Raw genomic sequence first — 27610 nt, forward strand, 5'->3', positions numbered from 1 at the left:
CAGATGGGCAATCAGAATAATTAAAGGAACGGAGCAGCTGCCTTACAAGGGAGGCACCAGAAAGGCTGAACTCTTGGCTTTGGCTAACAGAGGGCTGAGGATACGTGAGGCTGACAAAGCCATAGTGTTTACAAACCAGGTGACAGCACAACTGGTGTTGAAACACTTCATACTAGAACTAGCAAGCAGTCGCCAGAAGACTCACTTGGCACAGACGAAGGTTTGCTTTGTCCCACCACCATCACCTGATCCTTGCTGCTGCATGACATGGTGGTGGTGGCAGGGAGAACCTGATGCTGGTAGTCCCTGAACACTGTTTCCACTACACACACACACACTACGATCACCACTAGTCATGAATCCTGACTTGATAACAAGACCGGGGGCAGCAGAAGGTGCCACTTCCACAGAGCATACAATTCAGTCCCTCCCATGGGACTGTATACAATTTAAGACTGAATACACCAAATCCTGTCAATTCTACTTCTAGCTAATAACAGGCTATTTTTATTTCTACATCTCCAGTCCCATTTGCCATCTTACCTTGGCCCCACATTCAGTGGGGATGTGGACAGATTGCTCTCTTTAAATTGGGGAAAACATTAACTAGTGGGAGACAGGTGGGGTGACAGCAGCAGCGCTTGTTCTTTGCTTACATTTCCTGAAAGTCTCACTTCATGCTCCTGCTCGCTCCTCAGCCTCTCAGGGATATTCTGTCGCTTCAACAATCCCCAAGCCTATTCTTTGGAGCCTGTTCACTTACTTCCAACATCCATTTAGAAACAACGAAGTCAAAAGAATATAAATATAGGTAACAGTCCAACATCGTGACCACCACTGCAGACTGTTCGGCACCTGGGACCAATACAGAAATTCGTATTAACATCACATGCCTGAGAGACTGTTTTTACAGCAGACTTATTTTAAGGCAATGTAATTAGTGTCACTAAGTGTGCACTAGCATACTAATTTGTGGTTTTAAAAACAAAGCTATGTTTAGGCATAGGAAGCTGCTCTAACAATACTCATTTTGTGCTTCATCACCTCAAAGACAAAGTTTTGTCACATATAAAAGCAAAGGTTACCGAGACAAAGCATATGAAGTTTCAGTATCAAAAGACTATTATGCTAAAGCTGTGCATGGCTAAAATACTGTTTTTCTTTTTAAATTGTAAAGCAACAGTTGCATCAGTTACTCCCTACTGAAGAGCACCATCTAAATGAAGTCTGTTGCTGGGCGAAGTCCTGAGCCAGTGCCACAACACGCGCAGAGCGCCATCAGTCTATGTCCCACCTCATTCCAGCTGCTGTGCTGCGAGGGAGGTTTTCTAAATCAGCTGTGCTAACACACTACAACCCCAGCCAGGCTGCTGTAGTCCCTAAATCTGAGGAAGTCCCCCTTAAAGAAAGGCCCATGAGTTCTGCAGACTGCTGTACAGGCAGACAAGTTAGCTATCCAAACGAGACACCACTTACTGATTCCCTCACAGCAAACATCTTCATCCTTAAGAACTGCATCAACCAGGGTTAGACACGACCCCAGATCATCAGAAAATTAGCTTGATTAGAGGACAAATCTGACAGACATCTCAGCTACCATAATTATGGCCTCTTAATGGATCAGATTCAAGACTAATTGAGATCTGATGAAGAACTGATTTTGGTGGATGAGACATCCCAGAAGACGACCTGTGGAGCACAAAGAACTCCAAATATAGTAACAGCCCAGGACTATTCCGCTAGTTGCAGAGGTTAGATTTACTGTCTGTACATTTTTTTGCTTCAAGCGGTGATTTGGATGCATCCTTTTCACCTAACCTCATGTTTGGTTAGGGGATTCTGCAAGCTGCCCAGCATCTTCCTTACCAGGCCATGGAGAAACCTGTGCAGAAGACACTGCAGGAACCTCCACCTCCCAACAGGCAACAGGACACGAAGATGTCTGAATGAGGGGAAGAGTTATCAAGTATAAAATGAGCTTATCTTTCACAAACATCTGCCACTTTTTGTGAAATAGGAAGTCTCCACATCCCCGATGCCACAAGTCAAGACAATTTTTATTTATTTATTTTTAAATCAAAGTAGCTTGCAGATGGAATCTGTTTTGGGCTTTCACCATTTCTACTGCTTTCATTTTGATCTCTTTTCAAAAAGGAACATGGGTAAGTTCTGTGCAAAGTTCAAGTGAAAAGGACAATTTCAGTAACATCAGCTGCATAACTGACCCAGCAGAAACAAAACCAGGGTGGAAAGAGGAGAGAAGGGAAGGAGAACATACAACTGAGCTAACTGAGCACGAGTCTGTCAGCCCCAAATGGCCGCTGGTCCTAGCAGCCCAAAGAGAGAAACTTCCTGCCACTTGTAAAGAGACACATAGAAGTGAACAACCCAGTCACTCGGGAAGGCCTTCCTATTCCCTGAGCATGCCTACAGTTCCCATTTACTTCCCACCCCCAAGGGCTCCCTCACCCCCAGCAGTGAGGAAGCTCACTCAGTACCTGCAGTTATTTCTGTTCTGCCTACAGCCAGACTGCAAGAACTGGCAGAAATACCCAACTTCGTAGTCCCTTTGATACTGTGCATGCTGCTTTTCAAGAAAAAAAGCTCACCATCCATTTGAACTCTTGTTCAGAGATCTCAGTTTTAATCTAGGTCTCCTCTAGCAAAGGGAAAGTGCTTTAGGAAGTAAGCATTCCTGCCCAAGATTAAGTACATCACTTTCCATGAAGAAATACCATTAGATGTTTCCCTCTGACCAAACCACGGGTCTGTCCATGAACTGAGTAGCACCAAGAAAGGGATGGGCAGAAGTGCTTGGGAGCTCCAGAACAGCAGGCAGACAGCCTGGGAAAGTCTCATGCAGTGCAGAACATGAGGGCTGTGAGCTGCATGCCTGAGAGTTCCCTTTTTTCTTTTCCCTGTTAGGCACTCACCGTTAACTTACCACAAAGAGTATGAAGTAGATCCGGACCTGAACCAGGGCAGTAGGTGGAGAATACACCAAAGCTTCAGTTTTACCCTCTGCTGGAGCCAAGAGAATCTCTTCCCATCTATCCGCAGCAAGGAACAAAGCACCAGATCATGGGAAGAAGCCTGCTGGTGCCCCAGTAGCAGAACTGGGCAAGCCAGCAGCCCTTCTACAGTGGTATCACTCCTCACCATCCCACAAGAAGGTATGGTGCTGGCCAACAGCCCAGACTCCTGTGTTGCTGGTTACAGCACATCTCCGCCATCAACAGCACAGAGGATCCTCAGTTATTTCAGTTTGATCCCGTTTCTTGGAGCCGTTTGGGATACTCCAGCTGTAGATTCAGCAGCACCAGCTGCTCTTTGAATGGACCTCAGGTACCCACACCTGCCACTGCACCTCCTCCAGGCTTCAAGCAGCTGATGGAAACAGAGGCTTGCTTAGCAGCAGCCTCTTTGTAGCACGAAAATAAGCCAGCAGAATGTCAGCTCTTTGTGTGTTGATTATAAGCTTTTACTCATAACCACTCCTATCAGCTGGGAAACAAACAAGGAAAGACATCACTGTTTATTAAGTCTGCACTGCACAGAGAAGGTGAGTCCTCAACTCTTGAGCTCTCACAAAGACATTATTGCACCAATCATGCTGCAGTCACACTTCCAGCATCTTTCTCACAGCCACTGTAGCCTGGAGGTTTATTCTGCTCTGTTTGAAGAAAGGTATAAAAAGGTACCAAGTTGACTAAGTAATGTCATTAGACCTAGTTCTAAGCCCATTTCATGCTTACAAAAATCCTTTTATGTGTAATGAAATGCCATCAGTTCTAACAGAGACAACTTAGCAATACTTCCAATCCACTCAGTATATTTAAAGGAGAATATTAAACTGAAATTGAGGTTTGGTAGATTTAGCTCCATCTCTCAGTTCTGAAGTCAAAACCAACATAGCTACTTCCATGCTTTTTCAATCACTAGATAAAATAGAATTATTCCTTTTTTAAACCCAATGAGAGAGTGAATGCACTATGCTATGAAAAAGGCTGCTTCCAGCAATAGCTCAGCTTTCAAAACCAAGATCCCCTCTGTTTTGGGGGGAAGCAACCCTGAAACTAATCTCCTTTAAATACAACCCCAAAACCCCTTCTAACTTTATGAGACTGTGTAGCTAGGGACATTCTATTCTACTAAGTAAGTTTTGTTCATATAAGTATTCAGGGGAACCTAGCTTAATTAGCACTAATGATGAGAAAACCTATAGGGAACTACTGAATTTTGCAAGCAACTGAACATAAAGCGTATTGATAAAAAGCCACTTTACTGCCAGGCGATGCTCTTCTGCATGCTGAAGAGAAGATGACGACAGTCCCAGGGTTTATATGCCAGATACACAGAAGTACAATGAGCCAAAGTCACTGCAGACAACTACCGTGCAAGTTAATGAGGATTAGATTCAGTTGTTTCAAAAGCACCATTTTTAAATAAGCTAGGGTAGACAAAATGTTAACCAAAAATTGCCAACAGTTAAGTGCAGAATGTTTATTATTTTTTCTTATCATGCCACTTAACATTTGAGCCAAATTGTCAGTCTGCCTGCTGTAATATCTCAGGTAACCTATTCCTATTTGAAGAACAGGACCCTCCCTTTCGCCCAACTTGGCTGATATTACCAGCTTATTAACAGCTCTGACAGTAGCACAAGCACAGCTTGAACATCATAAAATATTAAGATAGAAGAGGTTTTAGGTCTCCAAACATACTCACCTGTTCTGCTTTCAAGCTTGAGAAACTCTTTCAGAAAGGAAGCTGGCAGCCTCTTCCCATGCGGTATACGAAGCAGGTTTGAGGGAGTAAACTTTTTCCACACCAAAGCCTAACTCAGACCAGTTGAAAGGTTGTCTGCACAGCAGTACCATCCTAGCAGGATCATGCCATCAAGTAGGCATAAACTCAGTCACTTCTGATAGATGTTCAAGTTCTCTCTAAGCATAAAACCACTCAAAAGCTTGCAAGCTTGTTTCCAAGCCACCACATTTATTATGCCCCCAACAAAGGTTTTGTTTCTCCAAACCAGAGCACCACAGCTGCAAACACAGCCGAAGGGGCAGTGGGACAAACATTAAAAAAAGAGCTCAGCATACGAAACATCCATCGGCCTTGGGACTGTAAAACACAGTCCCTCCACAGGCTCCAGTATCCTTCATTTATGTTTTATGCAGAAAAACTCAACCTGACTTCCACCATCATTTACACAAATAGGTATATACATGCTTGTTTGTATGATTACAAGATCGTATCCATCAGTATCACTTCATAACTGACTCTACAACACTTAGGCAACACATGAATCCAAAACATCCTTGTCTCACCCTGTATTTATTACTAGAGCCAACATTAATAACCATTTTTAATTACCATTTGCTCAAGCCTCTTCTCCAGGCTGAACTGCTGGTAGGGTTCTTCTCTGAGCTGTTTAAGACCACCCCACATACCTCCGCATGCCAACCTGTCATTTAACAAACTAACTCCCCTAATCAAGCAAGGAAAACAAAAAAAATCTAAAGGTGCGCTAATTATTTCAGGTAATGACCTGCTGCCAAAGCAAGGCATTTCCAACAGGTATGGCTAGAAATTAAAGAGACCCCAATAAACCACCTGCACCATTAACAATGGGCTTTGTTTCCTCGAGCAGTCAGCCCAGAGGCTCACTGCATCCAACTCAACAGTTATGGAAAGCTGTAAAATTGGGAAGGGGGGAGGCAGGTTTGTGGAATTCATGAGAAATCTGTCCTTAGCTTTGTCAAGGCCGTTTTCCATACAGAAGATACTGCATAACCACAGCCTCCACGGCTGCAAGTCCTATTTCTGAGGTCAGATCACAGCCATCACCTGCCAGCAGTGCTGCCTGTTGCACAGACAGGAGCAGAAGGGCAGCTGCCTGCAGCCTTGCAGAAAAGCCTGTTGGACCGAGCACTTAGGAAGGGAGAGGAGAAATAGTGATGCAACGTGCCTTCCACGTGCTAGCAGCCATCATCCTGGATATCCACCTCTCAGAGGACGCTTTTGCACTACAGCATCTGCTGTCAATCCCTGCGCCTTTACAGAGCCAGTCCTTGAAGAGCCCGGTCTCATTCAAATAAATGGTCCTCTGCCAGTTAACACCCCTTCTCAAGCGGGGCATCCCGAAGTACAACGAAGCAAACCTCACTTTGCGTGGTGGCAGAGCCACAGGAGGACACGGCTTCTCCTTCAAAGAGAAGATGCTCAGCAGGAAGCCACAAACACAACAAGCTGACCGCATGCCTTTAGCGCAAGCCCACAGTCCACAGGCTTAGATTTGATTTATAAGCCTTGACAAATGGCACTTAGCTACAGGTTGCTTTAGCTAATGACACAACACAAGATATCCAGGCTGGCAGGGAGCCTGGGAGGTCTGCAGTCCAACCTCTTCAGGTCTGCTCCAGTGCTCAGCAGTGCAGGGCTGCAGCCAGGGGGCACCACGCAGCATCTCCCAAGAACCGCTCGCATCAGCTGCAGGAAATTGCTCCACATTATAGAAGAGATCATGAGGAACAATCATTCTGTTTAATACATTTGGTTTAAAAGCTGATTCCCACATTGATCAAGGACTCTTCAATACTTTTTCAGACTATTCATAAAAATTCATAAAATTTGATTTAAATTAAAAAACTCATCTAATTATCTGCAGATGGAGACAGCTTTGAAGTACTAAAAGCTTAATGGGAAAAAGATCGTCTTACTACCAGATAGTCTGAAATTACTAGAGAAAAGAACGTCCCACTGGTGGCTATGAAACTTTCATTCATTAGCTTCCCAATTTAAAATTATGTAAATTTTATCCCTAAAAGTAAATGCAGATGTAAGAACAGACTTCTGACTCTCTGCAATGTCAACACAAGCACCAGAAAGTTTATTTTTTCCATCAAGGGCTGAAGATATGACCTGGCAAGTTCACTTTGGGTTTCACAGTCCCTTCTGGGATACAGGCCCGTCCTCAGGACCAGGAGGGTTACATTGCTGAGCTGAGATTGCCCTGAAGTCAGAGCTGGGAGCTGACACCTGTGTAACCCTCCTGCTGGTTACACATCTTATTCGGCTTCTGCCCACAGGATCCAGACCACAGCTCTGTACTAGGAAATGTGTGAGTTCTATGCTCAAGAGGAAAGTAATAGAAAAGCTGCTTTTGTTTTTCCCAGCTCAAATTAAACACAATTCCACTTCAACCCCAGACAGCCTCTGGTCTGGAGGCCAAAACTTCACGTGAGTCAAAGTAACATAACAGAGCCAGAGGAAGGGCTCAAACACTGACGAGGTTCAGGTATTACTTTTCACATATCCTCTGCCACTCTGCAGTTAAAGTCACTTTACCTGAGCATTTCTCTTCTCTCCAGTTTGGAAGAAGAAGCCAAGACAGATCCATCCACAGTTTAGAACTGCCACCTTTAAATAAGAGCCCATTTCAAAAAATGATTGACTTAGAAAAGGCTATAAGAAAAATTCAGCCCTCCTCATTTCTCACCTTCTCAGCATCTATTGCACTCAGACGTGATCCTGTGAAGGATAAACCCACTTGCGCGTTTCTTTCATTCATCTTTACCACCAAGATAGAGGCATCGCTGGTCACAAACTTAATAAAAGCGCTCATCTAATCCCAGCCAGCACAGTGCATTAAAAAAAAAAAGAGGCGAAAGAGACTTGTTATGGTAGATACAGAACTAAAAGGCACCTTATTAAGTACGGATCTCAGAATTTATATGGACAAGCAAGTAAGCTGAAGTAAAAAGGGGAACGAAAGAATAGAGCGGCTCAGTGAATAGACGGAAAATGTCCTCCTAATGGTTTTTTTCTTTTAATCTCACCTCTGAAGAAAGGACTTCAGGTCATGTTACTGAAAGGGTCAACACAAACAAAAAGTACAACCTTGAAACTGTGGCTTAATTGTACTGTTTGAATGCTCAGGAAGGTCTCTTCAGATCCACTACACTGCTTAGAGGCAACAGAATAAGTAATAAAATAATAAATCAAAAAAACAGCAGACCCCAAAGGTAAAAGCCATATCTTGATGAGTGATATTTCAGCAGCCAAATATTTTATTTTTTCTTTAATGAGGTAAATAACTAAGCCTCTAGGCAAATATAGCTTTGGCTGTACTTTGACTGTATCCAAAGAGCTTTGTATACAAAGCCCTTTGGATGTCATTTTAAGACCTTCTGGAGAAGTGGTAAACTAGCCCAGAAGCATTTGAAGTATAAGCAATTATAAAAACCTACATACCATTTGCCCCAGAATCTTCAGGGCTTCTGGGACAGAAGCACCCCCGTTTCCACCAGACACGGGGACTCCAGCAGGCACAACCAGCTTGCTGATAACCAGATTTCAGACAGACATCTTGCTGTAGCCTTTCTGCTATTTTTCTGTTCAGTTTTTTTGAAATATGAAAGACTGCCACATTATTCTCTGAAGGCCTCTGACAGCGCTAAAGCAATTTTCTACATAAATCATTGTAATGCTAACGCTGCAGTTTACGGTCTCATCTTTAAAAGAAAGCCTTCTACTATTTACTGCCTCAGTAAGTGGAGAGAAGAAAAGTTAAGCTCTCACGACTGCTCTGTCTGGGGGCATAATAAATGCAAAATTTATTCCTTGGCCCAATTCTAGCAAAACTTCACATGCTCAGGAAAGCCATGTAAACACTTTGTGCTTGGAAAACTGGGCGTAGAAGAGACATTTAGCATATTGAGCTATACACACATTCATACTGCAAAGCACGCTCAAAGTCACCCTGATGTTAACAGAAGCAAAACCAAACAACTAGCCACTGCAAATCTTCCCATTTATTTTCACTGCTCATCCTCTGTTGGTCTTTCCTGAAGCAAGTACGGGTTAAAGAGGAGGGTTACAATTCTCATGCATGTGCCCTGCTTCTAAGAACGCCTGGCCCAGCTTCCCACCTTGCAGCACGCACCTTATTCAATAAAACAGCAAATCCCTGATGGAAGATGCAGCTTAGGGACCGGCTGCTGCCCACCTCCTGCACTGCAACCAGCGGCTGCCACCGTGTGGATGCTGCCCGGGGAGCGCCAGCACTGGAGCACTGGCTCCTTGTCAGCCTGAAAGGCAACAGCAGCTTTCCTCGTACTTCACCAGGATGTTTCCAGGTAACACAACATGCAGGGGGTTGTTGATCATCTTTTATTAGTCCTCCAGTAGTCCAGGCATTCATAAATATGCTTGTGGCAAGTGGCTCAGGAGAGTACTCCTAATGCTCAGCTGGGGGGCTCTTTCAGCCTGCTTATAAACAGTCTTTAATTACACTTTTCATTCCTTTCCCATAAATCCAGTTTTATTTCCCTTATAAATAAACTAGGTTTTGCAGATACGGAACATGTTTCCATCAACTTCCTTCGCACACAGAGTTAATATATCTTAAACTTCAAGCCAGAAGAGTTTTCAGAGCCTGGTCCACGTTAAAGCAATGCAAACCAAGCACCCTTGTATTCTGTCAGTTTATAATATCCCCTTATTTGATGTATTTAAAAAAGCTACATTACATACAAGGAAGTTTAACTTCAGATAAATCCAACTTAGATTACTAAATATAGTTAAAACATCCCCTTTAAAATACAGGTGATTGGGTTTTGGTTGTTTTTGTGTTTTTGCTGGATTATTTTTTTTTTTAAATTGATGATTCCTTATTTGTAAACCTTATTTGCTATGTATGGACAGATTTTTGTCAACAGCAACAGCTAACCAGTATTTCTCATCTTTTTGTAATTTATTTCAAGGTTCCTACAGCATGCCCAGGAGCACATTTAAGAATCAGTGTATGCATGTGTTTATCTGGTCCTCTAAACAATGAAACTTTTCACAGCATTTCACTCGGTGAGAAATCTTTTTAAAGCACCCTGGTAATTATTTCACCCCATCCGTGGCTACCTGTGAGTTTTTATTATCCTAAGCTGCCCTCACCAAGACTCACACACCTCACTTATTACTTTCAGAGGCTCTCTTTGAACTTGAGCCTACTAATTAGGACGAAGAACAATGGTGAACAGCAGAATGTGTTGGACAGCACATATTATATACAAATTCTTGATTAACAAATTCAAACTTTAAAGGAACTGTTTGGCTAGCCAGAAGCTATCTAGAGTTACAGCAGCAGAACATTCGGCAGCGTTTCTTTACCGAAGCACTTAAGGACACACTCAAATGTGAACTCTTACTCAGCCCACATACTAAAAACAACTAAAAGTTTATTGAATGCTTCTAATAAAAAGCACAAGCAAGGGAGGAACGTTAAGTTGGAATCCAAGCTTTTTGGAGTTAAATGCACTGAACATTAAATAACTACCGATTCTAGCACTGGCTTGGAGGGAGGCCCCGCAGTATCTTCATTTTTAACAACAATAAAACACATACTTTTCAAACCTATATTTCACCCAAGAATTATAATACCTTCAAAACCAGAGTGAGATTTACTGCCCTTCCAGCATTTTCTAACCAAATACCACAAAAATGCTGTTCTTGCAGAATGTCAAGGAGAGAAAAGGGCAAAGGAGCAAAATCCAATCCATGCTCAAGTTGGTAGCTAAGGAAGTTTGTCTACGTTGCAGTGAGATTCCCATCTGCATTTCATTGCAGCTAGCATGAACCCAATCAGTGCAGGTTAAATATACGTCAGATCAGTGATTATTGTGTTCTGACCTCTGTGAACAAGTCGGACATTACACATTCCTGCTACATATTGCAGTAGTTAAGGGATCAATGCTGCTTTAAAAAAAATATATATTTTATGCTACACATGCTTCAATTTTTTCATGTAATGTGTGTTTCTTGTAGTCTTTCAAGAAATATTCAAGCTGTTCTGTCACTGTCTGAATTGCTCTAGTGGAAGGTATTAGATCAAGACTCGGAAAGCCCAAACTCAATTCATCATATTATTGTAATGTTTCTTTCAAGACCTCAGGTATGGCCACTCTGGATCCCATGCTCCCTACCTATAAAATAGGGATGATACTACCACTTCTCATCAGAAGGTTGCTGTGAACAAATGCATTTCATTTTGTAAAATGTGCCTGGGAAAAGCTAATGGGTCCTGAATACGTGCCATATAGAAAAAAATACCAATTAGTATGTTGCATCATCTTTTCTGACACTACCAACAGCTCTAAACAGGCTACCACAGACTAATTAAATCCCTCAGGGGATTTAATTCCCCTTCCACAGCTGCTGAAACCAGCTGAAGGTAAGGGCTGCTGGCAGGTCCCAGCCTCTCCCCATCCCATGTGTTCTCTCAGGCTTGATCCCTAAGGGAGCTGGTTCATGGTGTTAAACAGAAGAAACTAACCCTGTTAAAAAACATTTCACCAACTTAGGTGTCTCAACAGGTCCACTGCAGGCTCAGATGAACTTCAGTGGTGCACAGGATGTGACCATCCCACGTGGCAGAGGGTGCAGAGATATTGTTGGCAAGAGCAGAGTTATCGAGTTGGCTTCACCACAACCACCCCCTCACTAGTTTGAACACAGTAAACAGCTTTCAACACTTAGCAGAGGTCAAGCAATCACAGCTATAAACAACTCAGCTATTTACTACCTACCATTATGACTGACTCCACCAACACCATTTAACACCAGCATGGATTCATCATTACCAATTCCAAAAAAAAAAAAAAAAAAGGTGTTTCTTAAAATCCTAGACTTGTATCACTTATAATGCAACCATACTAGCATGAAGAGCACTGAGCCCACAACAGGCTTCATGTCTTCCCAGAAAGGCTGCAGATGCTCATGAGCATCTCAAAGGTTCTGCACTTGGTCTTGAATACAAACTGGAAGAAAATAGTACTGCGGTACTCGAGTGCCTTCGCAGATCAATGATAACCATACATCTGCCAAACTATTTCAGGAAGCCACAGTCAAGTGTTGTACGTGTACAGACCATAACTTGTTTAATACAAGTCATTAATTTGGCCTCAGCTGCCTGTATTGCCATGAAACGTGCTGTTAGAGGCACAGTATTTCTTACCTGGAGACTATGCTGGAGCCATTGTAGAGGTCACTAGCGTAGGACAGCGTTGCCAGGGGGCGGACAGAATTGTAGCGTGTGAACTTGGATAGACACTCCTGAAACTCATCCAGCTGGCTTGTGGTTCTGCTGTCATCTAGGGAGGGGTACCAGAGTTGGGGAGGATGAAGAATAATAAGGTGAATAAACACAGCAGCAAACAATCATCAAAATGCATATCTTCATGTGACACCACATCTGCCTGTTATTTGGGAAGGATTCTTGGTCAAAAACAGGTTTTATTTCCCACCTCTAGCATTCCCTGAAGGCAGCAGGATTTTCAGAGCGTAAATTAAGTCTTTCCAGTGAACCTACTGCATTGAGAATCTGCCTAGTGATCACAAATACAGCTTTCCTGGTAGATGAGCTCACTTATTTTAGTCAAATTCAAAGCCTGTAGGCCACGAAGATTATTAACAGAAAATCCTTAAGCACATCAACATGCAGCGTAAAGAATATGTCTTGTCTAGCATTCAGTGGAAGTGAAAATATATTCCCTTTCCCCTGAATTGTACTTCAGTTACAATATGCCTACATTTGGTGTCAATTACATTCCAAATACTTCTAGCAGAAAATATTTCTCTTGTTACTCCAAAAGCAACAGAGCTAGGGGAGAGCTGTTTCATGGCTGGAGAAGGGAGACAAGCATGAAACCAGAAGACTCCCTGAGCTGTAAGCTTTGTGGAATTATGACCTTCAGCAGACAAGGTGAAATTGAGCCAGCTTGAATAATGATGATAAACATTCTGTGGAAAATGGAAGTTTGCTACAAAAGTTGAAACTAAATTGCAGTATAGATAACTAAAAATTATTCCCTGTAACCTCAAGTCCTAACTTTCCTCAGTACGAATGGAATTTTGTTTAAACCATTTTAAAATTTAGAATTTCCTAAATAAGGAAAAATTCCTAGCTTATAGCAATGCCCTGTGGACAAGCCAGCTTTCCTGAAAATGATCATGCATCTGCAGTCAAACACCAGACAGAGCCCTCAGGCTTTGCAACTATCCCCAGAATCTGCAGCAGTTCCCCCTTTATTCCTCTAACGCTACACTTCTGTTGTCTTTTTTGCACGATAGTGTAAGAGACCAAGCTGGGAGCAGTGATCACTAACATACAGCACCTCAGTTTACAGGCAGGCCAGCATGCAAGTCACATCACTGCACACCTCGCCTTCTGTTAGACTACTGCAGCAGCAGCACACAGTGCACACTCCTCACTTGTGCCTCTGAAGTCATGAATTCATGCTCTAGTTATCCTTATCAGTTCCTTATCAATAGCATAAGGAAGTGACAAAGCTCAACTCCCTAGAAGTCTTTGGAAATAGTGGGGTGAAAAAAAAACAACAAGGTTTCAATGGTAAAATTCAGCTATGATTTCTGGTGGGAAAACAGAATAATCACTTTCTGCACCTTGGTAATTCCCTGCCATCAGAAATAATTATACTGCTCCAGTCATAAGGCATTTTGAAGTCTCCCTCACACACTGTTTAATGTTTGATTGTATAAAGGAACAGGGGAGGCCAGTAATTAGCATGTTTAAGGGTACTGGCTGTGGGTACATTACCCATGTCAGATGGATCAAAATAGGCAAAATGAACAAAGTACTGCTCTAAATTAAATCATCTGCACCTGACCGCTACAGGAAACAGCTTGAGAAGTATGTAAACATCAGTCAGTGTTTTTCAAAGACTCCTTCCTCCTCCTTTGACACTTTAATAGGCGCAAATAGCTGCTACTCTTCCATTTCCCATATTTTGAGATCAAGCACACAGTCCTCCTATAATTTATTCTGTATCTATGCCTGGAAAACCGAGTGTTATTTCTCAAGACATTTTCCCTGTCAAAGTGCAAGGCCATTTCATAATTACAGTTATATTACTTCTCCACTCCTTAGTAGAAGGCTCTCAGGCATCTCTTGCAAAAACATATATCTTGCAAAAAGCATATAGCCACATTAAATCCTATTTAAAATGTGTCAAAAAGCAGGAATGACTCCGAATAGAAGAAAACCTAATTAAGTATTACAGGTTATCCCTTATTTAGGGAAAAACTCACACTTGCAAATCCTCCACTCTTGGTGCAGCTGACACACAAATAAAACAGTTTCATCACATTCATATTTATAGTTCCAATTATGAAGAAGGATGCCTTCCACAAGGGAATGCCGGGAAAAGTCCAATTTGTTTTCCTCTGTTAATAAAGGTATTATTTTAACATGAACACAGTTATGCATCACCCAGATACCACTGCATGAAAGCATCTCAGTGTGATCTGTGAAGTGCTGTAGTCTGCAAAGCATTGCTAGCACTTCAGTGCAGACAGGCTGGTCATACACAAGCAGCTTCTCCAATCTTCCAGCTCCTGAAGCACTCTCCCAACGTGTCACACTCTGTTAAAGTTATGCTGCTGTGCACAAGAACTGAGCCAGGCACCACCCTGAAATAGATATGCCCAGGTCTTTCACCCAAGTATGAGCTCCCCTAAAATGTCTGGTAGCCTTTAAAAATAAAAGGCTATTTTTTTAAAAAAAAAAGAAAAAAGAAATAAGACCTTGATGATTTTGAAGTGGATAAATCCACAGAGAACAGCAGGAATTTCTGCCCTGGCTTGCTTGCTGATACGTCCTCTGGAGGTTGATCCTTGCCTTCCAAGGCTACAAGGGAAGATATTCTGCCGCAGCAACCTCTGCCTGGTTCCCTCTTAAGCCTCTGAGATTTCTCTCATCCCTGGTGGCTCCCCACTCATTCTTGCGCTCTGTCCTTCTTTGTATAAGCTGAGGCTCAGAGCCTGGTGTGGCAGATCTCTTGTGTGCCACAGCTCATCATACAGAACTTCCCCCCAAAGCTTGCTTCTTCCCCAGGGGAGCCAGAGAACAACCCTCCTCTCCCTCAAGAGGCATTCATTTGACCCATTCATTTCTGAGGAGAATCTTCTTATGTAATTAAGAACCATCCATCCTCTATGTAACAATTACTCTAGCTGCTGTCACACTGTTACTCAATTATGAATGAGGCAATCTAGGCAACTGTGAAAACAGCTTCTAATTCTACAAAACAAGTATTAAATCTAAGGTGTGCCCCATGGGATAATGACATGACTGCACACTCAGCTTGTATGCTTCAAGCCATTTTTTAACCAAGACTCATGATCTAGACAACATGCAAGTGTCATATTGCCTGTTAAATATGTAAGCATTTATCAACTTGTTTTTCCTTCTGCAGTACTTTGGTAGTAACGTTTTAACTGCTGCGTTTATACCACGCCTAGTAGAAAGGCTACCCAGGCACTGCTTTCAGGCATTCACATCTTCAGGACAAGCATCCGTGAAGTTGTTTGTTACACATTATGCCCTTTCACAGTACAGCATTACAGCACAACATACAACTCCCTCCTAAACGATGGAATCATTTTATAAGCTTAAAAACCATAAAGATCAATCAAAAACCTAGGTGGGATTATTTGAGTTATACACAAGTATGTAGAGCAAAATTCCCAGGCTGGGAAAAGGTAAAGGCTGCTCTCTCTTTTCTGCAGACTAGGACTGTAGAAGTTAACTAATGTCAGGAGCTGAACACTGAGCAAGAACTCACCTGAGACACGTGTCATCCTTGTGGAAAAATAGCACTGCTCTAGGTCCTCAAAGTGAGCCGTGAGCCGCTTCCGTCGAGAGGCTAGCGTGCTGTTATACCAGGGCTGCTTTTTGGTCTGAATGGAGGAGAGAACCTTCTTCAGAAAAGTAAAGCCAGGCCTGGGTTCTATTTCAGTAGATTTTAATAAATTGCAAACAGTTTATAGATTATATCTGGCTAGTTAAAAAGCTTACAGTGACAATAAATCTCTTATTACTATCAACAGTTATGCTTAGAGTCTCATATTGTCAAGTTACAGGGTGCAGATGAGCAGCTGCTTTTCGACAGTACTTGTTTTCTGAGTCTTTGCAAATTCAGCTGCATACACAGAACAGCAGCAACCCCTGGGGCTTCCAGTTCTCACACCACACAGACTTGGGCATTCTTGCCAGAGCTCTGGAAAACTGCTTGAAAAGAGGGGTTGTTTATTTTAAGGAGGTAGTTACTAAATTATTTCTTTTAAAGTAACTCAGTAACTATAAAATAAGCAAATAAAGAAGCAGAGATACACTAAGACACCATCAAGTTCCAAGGTTAGTTGAAAAGAAGTCCTTGGAAATATAAAAGTCATTTCCCAATCTACGCAAGCAGCAGTAGTGAGAGACAAAAGCAAGGGATTGAAACTGCATCAACCACCTCTCCCCCAAGAAGAACCAGAAAACCAAGTACTTGCTGTAATCACTAGTGAAAGGAACAAATTCCTCTATTACAGGAGAGGCATGAAGAGCACCTTGCTTTTAGTTAAAGTCTCACACATCACACTTGCTCAGAGCTAATGAGGAAACGCTAGAAGATCCAAGAACCATCAAGCTCCATAACAAAGACTTCCTAGTGAGCACCCCGAACGTGCACAGGGGCTGTAGTGCCACTCACCAGCACTAACAAAACCCATCCAGCACACACCAGGAAGGACTTAACTCCCCCCCAGTTCATGCAGGAGAACAGGCTGCACGCATTACAACCATCCAGAAAGCTACCAAGGATTAACTAAGTTTAGAAGCTAGTCTGAAGTTCTTACAGCTGCATGAACAGTATCTTAACTTATAAGGAGGAAAGCAAACCCCAAGCCACAAAATCTCCAAGTGCCAGCTCCTGTGCGAGGCCCCCGGCTATGTGCTGGCATCGTGACTCACAACCACACGCTGACTGTGCCTCTGCTCGACAGCTTCTTTCTTCTTGCAAGCAGCTCCAATCTCAAAACACAGCTCCAATGCTGGGAAGTACTCCTACCTCAACACCTTTTAACTGCAATTTTCTAAAGCTTCAACAGCTTTAAGAGAGCTTTAATGGAACACTCTCTTAATTTGGAGCACCAGCCTGTGAGGGCTCCAGCCTCTCTCGGCACACCAGAAGCATGAAGGGCTCAAAACAACTCCAAGTGCTGAGCAGCAAGCACTTCAGTCTTGTTAAGACAAACTGCCTGCAACGTGATGAGCGATATAACCCAAGCCTAAATCTGCTAGATGGGTCCGCTACACATCAAGGTAGCCCCTGTGTTTTGAAGCAGCTTGCCTGCCATTTCACACAACTGCTTGGTCTCCAGAGGAAAATCCCCCTGGAGCAGGTCTCCAGTGATCCAGCTGTGCTGGGAACCCATCTGCATTAAGCCATCTTGACATGATGCTCAGCAGCTAAGGATTTTAGGCAACTCTTTTTTTTTTTAACCAAACCATGCGATGAGCTTCTAAGCAAACAAGTCTGCTTCACAGCTACTTGTTAAGCAATGCCAGGAAACAGGAGTGAAGAAATAACGGGAAATAAGAGAAAACTGCTCACTGTGTTATGGAAACAAAGAAACCTGTTATGGTTGTTCCAGCTGAGAACATTAGTTAAGATTACTCTTATCAAGAGTTATTCTTCTGCCTGAACTCCAGTAGGCACCCCAAGGAGTCCTCTTAAGCAACAGAAAGAGCTTCGTAGCTGTATACAAGCTCCTGATTGCCAGCAAAAACGAGAGGTACTGCAACTAAGTATTACCTGCAGAATTCCCCAGGACCTATGCAACTTGTCCACTGTTTACTTAAAATTGTCCTGTAGCTCAGTGATACATAAATTCTTCTTAAAGAACACATTTGCAAGCAATGCCAAGAGTCATCATATCAGGAAAGCAAGATACGCTGTCCATTCCAGCACAGCTGCATACTGAATCTAAGATGTTTGGTGTGACTGACAGTTTAAAGTACACAATTGAATTTACATTCTTAGAACTGTTTTTACTGTAAATAACTTTTCGCTGTAAACTCTTGTTGAAATGAGACTACCTTTGAATGAAAGGCTTAAGAGTTCTCTCTCAACTCCCGATCCAAACATACATTAAAGTTTGATTAGCAAATTTGCACTGGAGAATACAGACTTTGCACTGTCAAGGACAAAAAAATCGCATTTGAGGACAAAAAATTACTCTCACAAATAAGACTGTCACAGGAATGACTAGAAAATCTAGGTTGTTTGTTCTGTGCAGTGCAGCTATGCCATTTCTTTCCACTTCAAAGGAAAAATTAAAGCACCGAGGCAAGTAGTGCCAGCGGAGAACAAACACACACTATAACATATCAGTCCCGAACATAAAACCCCCACCGAGAATTTACATGCCCTTTAGAGCATGGTGGAGTTGCAATCCTTCATTCAAGCAAAAACCTCACAGACCACAGTATCAGGAACTGCAAACTTCCTTCCACAGGCTAACATAGGAAAGTTTCTCATGACCAATTAGTTACACAGCTGCAAAAAGCCCCAGATTCAGGTCTATCATTTACTGTCGGATAGGATCCAGCAGCACTGGCACCTGTTAATTTGCTAGTTGCTTAATATTTGTGTGCCCACCAACAGAGCACCAGAGACATGAGTTTGCACGTAACCAACAACCAGCCTAAATAAGAACTTCTCTATAACCAAACTCCTTTTGAAGCAGTGAGCTGGATACCAGTGTGATCTTCACAGCTCAGCTGACAGCACTGCCATGGGTTTGGAGCTAGGCCATGCAGGTCGAACTGAGTTTAGAGGCTGCCTGCCAAACTGCTTCATTATGTACTCAACTTTTTGCCCTTTGCAATATGAAGTCTTAGTACAGTTTGTAAGGCCCTAACAATGACAGACTACAAGACAACTGTTCCTGTATTAGAAGTCAGACTTGATCCAAAACGATGCAAAAGGTGAGGAATTTACATCCCTTCCAAAATACTGCTGACTTGAAGAGATGGAGAGCAAAACATGTGCCCTCTGCCTTGGTAGAGTCAGCTTTGGGAATTAAGTCACAATCTAAATACACTAGATTAATTTTCTTTGTCTGCATTACTATGAACATTCATAACCATGAACAGTCATTTCTGAGGCTAAAATCATAGAATGTCTCGGGTTGGAAGGGACCTCAAGGATCACCCAGTTCCAACCCCACCCCCTGCCATGGGCAGGGACACCACCCACTAGATCAGGTTGCCCAGGGCCTTATCTAACCTGGACTTGAACACCTCCAGGGATGGGGCATCCACAGCCTCTCTGGGCAACCTGTACCAGTGCCTCACCACCTGCTGAGTGAAGAATTTCCTCTTAATCTCAAATTTAAGTCTCCCCTCTTTTAGGTTATAAACCATTCCCCCTTGTCATTATCTGATGGAGTAAAGAGTTGCTCTCCTTGCCCCCCCCCTTTTTTATGTAAGACCCCTTAAGGTACTGAAAGGTTACAATAAGGTCTCCTTGTAGCCTTCTCTTCTATAGGATGAGCAGCCCCAGATCTCTCAGCCTCTCTTCATAGGAGAGGTGCTCCAGCCCCCTGAGCATCTTTGTGCCCTCCTTTGGACCCACTCCAACAGCCCCACATCCTTCTGGTGCTGGGGACCCCAGACCTGGACGTAGCACTGCAGGTGGGGCATCACCAGGGCAGAGCAGAGGGGGACAATCCCCTCCAGTTTGCCCTCATAACCAGTTAAAGCAAGAGGCCAGTTCACTGGCACCCTGAATTGTGTTATGTTTTTCTTAATCTCTCCCCAACCTCCACATCTGCTTCTCCTTTCCCCCCGGTGCGCAGACACATGTATTACCTTACCTGAGAACTGCCACTGAAGCCTGGAGGCTGGCTGTACTCCGTGGAGTCAATAATACTACTGCAAAACCAAAAGAAATAGTCTGCTTAAATCACTGTACAATCATCCTTTATCATTTCCAACCCATTTTTCTCTCCCATCCTCTTACATCCTGTAGCACCACTTGCCTTTGAAATCCATTTTACAGACAGGGAGCACAAGGTTGTTTTTTGTTTGGGGGGCTGGGAGGGATGTAGGTTTTCTTGTTTTGTTTTTTAAATACAGGATGTCTACAACAGAATGCTGATCATCTTTGTATATACAAGAAATTTGTTTACTGTCACACACAATTAAGTGTAGCGCAATCTAATAATTTTTAATTAGAATGCGAAGTCATCTTCTGTACAAAATATGCAGGGTAAGACATTCTGAAAATAACATGCCACCAATGGTTTTCACTTCCTTTGAAAAAGGGGAAGTTTAATGCTGTGACATTTGAAACGGCACCATGAACAAGAAGATAGAGGAACCAACTTAAGGAAGACAAGTGTTCAAGGCATTCCTGAATCAATACAGGATACCAGCAACAAAACAGAATTAAACCCAATACCGACAGCCAGGATTATTACTGGAAACCGCTACCATGCATAATCAGTATTTATGACACAGCACACCTTAAATCGCTGTTTTCAAATACATATGCTAACTCCAGAAATTCAACTTCCAAAGAATGCAAAAGCATCTGATACAGTCAGAAAACAGGTGGTTTGGTATTCTTATACACATGGGCAAAATATTTAGCAATCAGAATACAACACCAGAGCCAGATTAAAACTTACTAAAAAAATTTAAAATACAGGTTAACATAAAAGAATACCATTTTAATAGTTACAGAGAACACATTGCAAATATCACCATGGCTTGTTTCTGGAAATCTTTATTCTGTAACTCAGTTGTGCTATGTCATTTGGCTTGGACAGAAAAGAAGCTATGCTCATTATTTTCAGTTTTACTTATACGGTAACCCTGGATTTAAGCACTGCTTGGGAAAGTTGAAGCTTTCTTTAAAAAGCTGCCAGAACATTCGTTTGTCCTGGTTTTGTATGAGACAGTTGTGCCTCTTGATGTTTATGTAATAGCTGCCAGAACTGATGCGTACACTTGACATCCTTGGTCATAAAACAAGTGGTCTGGCTGAAATGCCAGTCAGGGTACCTGCAAATCTAGAAGGATGAAATAGTGGTACTAGTGCTTAAATATTTCTCTGAATGTTTTAAAGCTCCCCTGGAGGTAGAAGGAAGTAGAAACAGATGATGAGAGATGATTTTAAAGTATCGCTAGTGGCTAACTAGCGAGATGAGATTGATTGGAGTTCTGTTACAAGCAAGACAAAAGCTACAAACAAAGAAAATCTAAGGGATAAAAATCATTATCTGCTGCTAGCTATTGCAGGGAGAAAGCAGCAGAGCTTTTTCAAGCACGGTCAGGGACAATGAACTTTAAATTAGAATGTGGCCACAAGAAATAATGAAACACGTACAGCAGATCCTGCCAGGAACAGCATGAGTAAGACACTTGGCTGGAAAGCAATGAAAAAGTACTCCACTCCGAGACAGGTATAGTGGCAATTAACAGCAAAACACAGAGACTTAGAGCGTCTAGTCTCGTTCTGCTGCAGGTTGTCTGGTGATGTAGAGCCTTCAAGAGTGCAGACGTCATTTCCCTAACCAGAATACAAATTCAAAGTCATTTCTGTGCAGAGCCTGTAGCAGAGTTAGCTGGCATAAGCTTGTATGCTTTCCTTTTAAAAAACAGGAAGCAAATAATCAGAAAAATGCAAGTTTCCTCTAAACTCTTCTTAAGAAGCTGCAGTAGTAGGCTCAGTTAAGAGATCCAGCTACACTAAAATGACATTTTAAAATCTGGAACAAGAAGAACAGCAACGCAGCAACCTGTGGTCTATAAATCACATTTGTTATGGTCTTATGCGTGTGAAGAGTAATTAGAACAAATGGAGGGGAAGGAGATCAGGATTTTGATAACTGACCCTGAGTTACCAGGCAACTAATTTTTAGATCAGAATCTTTCCTGAGAAATGCCTATTAGAGTGATCGTTTGTTATTGCTAGTACTGCCTGAATAGCTAGTCACAGAAGTTGCTTACTCGTATCTCTTGTTTGCACCATTTACTGATAGCAAAAATAGCACATGCGCCTGTTCAGAAAAACCCTACCCAGAACTATTTGTTCTTTTCCCTATTCTTCCCATCTTGTTCTCTATTAGTATACAAACCCAGCAATCTGCAATCCTGTAAACAAGTGCCATGCTATTACCCAATTGAATATTTCATCATACCCTGAACAAGCATAAAGGGGAAAGTGTTTGTTTCTTGAAGCAGAGAGTGTATTGAATATGATAGCATTTGCTTTTTTGCTAAAGGACTTAGAAAGGAAGATGGGGGGGAGGCACTGTAGTTTCACATTTTCAGTATGTTTGGGATAGGAAACAAAGCTATTAAAAGATGAAAAGAAACAGAATTAATGGACCAAGCTTGTAATTCAGAGGAAGCAGATGAATAAGGGCAAGTCACCAGAGACCAGATAAAACTTGGAATTCCAGAGAACTATATTCTTGAGCTTTAAATTCAAACTATTTTTTAGATCTCAGCTTGGATCCTTGGCCTTGTGCTATTTATGACACAAAATAGTAAGTTTATATGGCTATTTAATTTCAGTGTATTAAGCATGTTAACAAGTTATATTCTTTATTAAATAGACATACTATTTTAATTCTGTTAAAATATTAAACTTGCAGATACTTAAACTTCTAACTGAAGTTAAATGAAGGAAATGAAGCTATCTCAAAAACATTTTTATTTCATTCTTACTGATTCACAGCATTAATAAATGCACTTTGAAGATTAAATATATCAGTTAACATAGAACTGGAAAAAAACAGCAGATTAAAGCTCCTATCAGTTGTTCTGCACTATTCTTTCCAATAAGGAGTAACAGCTAATTCATGAGATACTCTCCAGAACTTTTATTTAATGATGAAAAGAGAATGAATTTCAAGGGGTAGAAGTTTCCGGAATCAGAGGTTGGGTAATTTAAGCCAATTCAATTACTTGAAATACATAAAAACAACTTCTGAATAGGACAGGGATAGAAGCTGCAACAGCCAGGCAAAGAGTGGTACCTGTTCAAACACCACCTTCACCTACTATTTTCTTTGCACACTCAGAACTACCTCTAACGCAGCAGTGTCACTGAGACATAGAAAAACAAGTCTTACACTGAGAGAGAAGGCAACTCCAAACACTATAGAAAAACCCTAAACACTTTGTTTTACCACACTCTTGGTATTGTTTTGTAACAGCGGAAAACAACCCACAAAGGTTCAAGACCCGGCCAAGACTGAACTGGACAAACATAATAAGACCTGGCAAAAAACACAAACCCATGGTCTCTGTACCTGCCATGGTCTGATCCGCACCATCTCCCAGCAGACCTTAGCTGAAGCTCCCTGAAATATTCGAGACATTATCTTACATCTTCAAAAGCAAGAACTGAAAACAACTGACCCTAGCACACAAAATAAGCAGGCATAAAGAAATAATAAGAACTCTCAGTAGACTGAAACCAGTGTAGGTCACAATCAGAAGATTTGTGAACTCTTTCACAAAAAGTCCTGGGCTTAAAATATTTTCTCAAGTGTCAACAGGTTTCAACAGAAAGTTCTTTGGGAGCTTGTTTGTTAACTTGCCCCAAGTAACACACATCTACTCATAAATACAATCTTCCTAGAAAAAAGGTTTCTAGGCCTGAAGCCATTCAACGTAGAAGTAACAAGTTCAGCCCAACCCATGCCTAAGTTTTCCTCAAGTAGCAGTAACTTGAAACAAACCACAAGCAAAACTGTTTAATAGCCAATAACCGGAGAACTGGTAGAACCTGACAAAAATCTCATCTTCACAAAACTGCTGCTTAGCAGAACAGCAGTAACCCACATGAAGATGCACCTGCATCCAAAAATTGGGCAAACAGCAGAGTAACAAACACTGCTCCCATCCATCCTGGCCATATTCCCATCCCTTCCCTCAGGGCCAACTAGAATTTCCTAGAAATGAGAGATACTTGTCTCTATATCCAGAAACAGCATCTCAGTAAAAGCTCCAGCTACTACTGCTATGCTCCATAACAAAGCACTATACCAAAATGTCTCCAGGAGAGGAAATCTGATCGTTTCTTTCTCACTTCCGTACTACCAGGTTTAGAACTCCTAATTGCAGAAAAGGCACTAAGAAAATTTTATAACAAAGTCAACCACAAAGAACTCTACTATTAGGAAAATACACTTGGGAGAGACAGGAGAGATGATCACTTAATAACATAACTTGGCCCTGTAAAATCTGAGCTTTCCTACAGCCAAAAAATAGGGCTATGAAGAAGTGGAACACTACAAATCCTGGCACATGCAACTTGGACACAAGAAGCATCTGCAATTTTGTCATCAAGAAACCAGACTATGCAATATTTCAGACAAAAATCCACATTGAAAGTATGTTATTAGAAATGTATTTCATTAAATCAAATCAGATAGATTAAAATATGCACGCTCTTGATTCTGTTTAAATCTGATTCTGTGAGCCTATACCTTTAGCCACTCATGCTGAGTGGAAAAGCTGTAGGACAACAGTATCATACAAAATCTAGACTTTTCATATGCAAAGCAAAACTGCATAGTGTTCAGGAAAGGTAGTATGTATTTAATAGTAACATTTCATACCATAGCAAAGGCCTAGAATTCAAGTTAACTAACCCATTCTACATTTAAAACTATCAGCTTTCCACAGTATCTGGGTAAGAGATGTGGTTTTTCATCCAACCATAGTCTCAGATGGTGTTTGCTTTCACTGCCTTTTTCTACTAAAGTTTGTATCAATCAAAACCAGAACAGGTAAATACTGTATGGTACTCAAAGTCTAGTTTTGCTTGTGTTTTGTGCATTGCATGGAAAAGACTAACAAGTATAGTGCAATATGTACAGTCCCAAATCCATGTTCCAAGTTGCAAGGTCCATACCTGTGCGAAGGTGAAGGAGCTTCGAACTGCGGCACTGTACTGTCCTCACTGACTGGGGAATACAAGCCACTCATCTCCTGAAACAGAAAGCCACATTACAGCAAAGCTGACAATACATGAATACATGAACGTTTCAATATATGGTATTTACAGAGGTGTTTTTTTCCCCTCCAAGCAAATAACCAACTGTATCTGCATTTCTTCAGCTTCCACCTAGAAGTCCTTATACTTTTCCTTTCAGTTTCGCTCCAATTGTGTTTATGAAACTCCACAGTGATTCCCCCCCCCACCCCAAAAGAGCGGTTATGAAGCTTATACTCAAAAAGAAGAAAAGTGATTCAGTTAACATCAATGGCCTCTAACCCAGTACCTCTCAAACATAGCAGAACAAGCAAGCTCTAACCATGCTGCTGACATAGATGCAAGCTTTTATCTATAGCCTTCACAGCTATAAAGTCATGTTGGATGTGGGTCAGGGCAAGAACAGCCAAAAGAAGGCAAAGCAAAGGTGGCATCGTGCCTTAGACTTGAAAGAGGATATATCAACCTTCTGTGGGACAGGTGCACAACAGAAACTTTGCACATGAACTTGACTTTGTCACCTGAAGACTAAATCACTGCAGTGCACCCAGTAGGAGATTCTATCTTTAACCCATTTGAGAAATGAAAGCTATGAAGGATGCTGCAGCTCATTAGGTAGGGGGGCAAGGTGTTCCAGGACAACATTACTGGAGCTTTTTAAATTCCCACTAGGTGCCCATTAGTTGTTAGGTAGAAAGTAAGATATTTGTGACAAAAGACATCCCAGACTTCAGAGGTCAGCCGTAAGATCACTGTCACACACTGGATGCATACTCCAGATGCTGTCCACTGAAGGGCTTGATTAAAGAGCAGAAAAGCAGGGAGCTAGATATTCTTCAAGGAATCCAACAGCTTTGGGAATACCTTCTCCTAAATCTGAAGGCCTATTTTACCAGTCTAACAAGCAAACGTCTATTTATTTCCCAAGAATGGGAAGATTCAGGAAAGCCAGCTTGTTACCTACCAAGCTATAATTTGTGCAGCTATCATCTGAAGGGAAGTTCTGGTGGTTGTCAGTTTTATTTATATTTTGATTATTCATCAGCATTTGCTTGAATTGTAAGTAAATGAAGAAATCTAATAGGCTTTTGGGCAGTGCATGGAAGCTGGCAGTGAAGCAGAAGACATGCAAATTGATTTCCAAGAAGCTCTAAGGGAACTCTGTTTTTGAGAGGTGGCCAAATTTGATGCATTCGTGAAAGTTGCCTATTTCACAATCAAAACACTAAAATGATTACAGGGAAGGACCAAACAGAAACCTGAAGAACTAAATAAGTACAGAAAGATTACGCTGATGGGTTTACAAATACTTAAAGAATAATTCTTAAAGTCTAAAGAGATCCCTACCAAAATTAGAAGAATTACATCAGGAAGTAGCAGATTCTTTCTGCTTTGACATGAGAGGAGCTGGTTCTGTTCCTACCCTGCCTCTGTGTTACAGCTCTCTTGTGCACCCCGGCACATCTCCATCCTAAGAGTGGCACACTTAAAATTTAAATACCCTGTGCAAACAGCCAGAATAGGGCAACAAACAAAAATCAGTTACGATCAATAAGCCAGCTGTTGATTTCTGGCAGTTATTCTAAAATACTTACTACCCATACAAAGAAATTGAAAGATATGATTATATAAGAGATAAGTTTCCATAAAGCGCCCTCTTACCAACCTGCAGCTTGCACACATCAACTATATGAGCAAATTAAAGAAAGAACATCATCTGTTCGTTTTCCCATTACTGAACCCAACACCATAAATTTAACACAGCAGCCCCACAGCAAGGCAGACAGCTTGATGGAAATGAAAAATTGCCAGAGTTGGAACATTGGGGCACCTCACCTCTACTCGTTTAATATCTTCTTCCAGAACACTTAGCTCCTTCTGGATCTGTTCCAATTGCTGTGGATAAGAGAATGAGAGAAATCTAAATCAATCTGCACTGCACCACCACGATAAATAAAGATCTCTTTAGAGAGAAACCTTAACTATTTTAATTAGCATACTACATTATTCAGAAGTCAATAGGCAGTTCGTATGCATAGATTAATATAAGTAGGCATGCAAACTACATTCAAGACAAAGTTGCTATCATGTAACGGTAAAAAAAAAAAAAAAAAAGTATGAGGTACTTTGATTTTAATCACAAAGAGACCCACGTTATACAAGTAACACTTCTGTAGTCCCCCGTGCAAGATATTTACCTTCCATGTATTTACAACTAGTTTACAAGCACTGAACATGATCTGGGAAAAACACCATGAACAAGACAGCAATCATTTTAACCTTTAAAATGAAATACTTTACTAAAACTATTAAGGGTGTTTCTCTCACTGGCAGTTAACCTGCCAATTGATGATTTAATGTTACTGGCAAGATTTTTTTCAGATTGGCAAAAAATACCTGTTATGACCAGGGAGAGATAGATTTGCTCCTGGCACCAACCATCATGATGTTTCTTTCAAGGTGAACTACTTACCTCGGTTACATCACAGACAGTGGTCAACCTAACCAAGGACTGTCTTTGAAAGGGTCAGACAGGAACTTCTTACACGCTCAGACATCATTCTCTTTCCCTTCTATGGGTCACACTGGTTTTGGGGAATACTTTTCAGTCAATATCCTGGCTTCACTCGTTTCTCATAACTGAGAGGCCATGGACTGGAAGATTACCATTTATTCCAAGGCAAGAGCATCCTCTGCTTACCAGCTTGAATCCCCACCCTCCTTCAGCAAACCTCTCTTGTCCAAAC

The 27610-nt window shown here is 41.7% G+C and overlaps 1 protein-coding gene across 3 annotated transcripts in view; it reads right to left on the reverse strand.

Moving 5' to 3' along the window:
• The window catches only part of COP1 (COP1 E3 ubiquitin ligase), a 126653-nt gene that overhangs the window by 76858 nt on the left and 22185 nt on the right, over positions 1–27610 (reverse strand). For all 3 annotated transcript variants that reach the window (XM_068689963.1, XM_068689962.1, XM_068689961.1), the window contains exons 7-11: positions 26700–26759; positions 24783–24859; positions 19723–19780; positions 15642–15756; positions 12014–12149 (exon numbers count right to left, since the gene is read on the reverse strand). In XM_068689963.1, the coding sequence (XP_068546064.1) occupies positions 12014–12149; positions 15642–15756; positions 19723–19780; positions 24783–24859; positions 26700–26759 (446 nt within the window). The remainder of the gene's footprint in view (positions 1–12013; positions 12150–15641; positions 15757–19722; positions 19781–24782; positions 24860–26699; positions 26760–27610) is intronic.

Source organism: Anas acuta, chromosome 8 (genome assembly GCF_963932015.1).
Source record: "Anas acuta chromosome 8, bAnaAcu1.1, whole genome shotgun sequence".
Taxonomy (NCBI): Eukaryota; Metazoa; Chordata; class Aves; order Anseriformes; family Anatidae; genus Anas; species Anas acuta.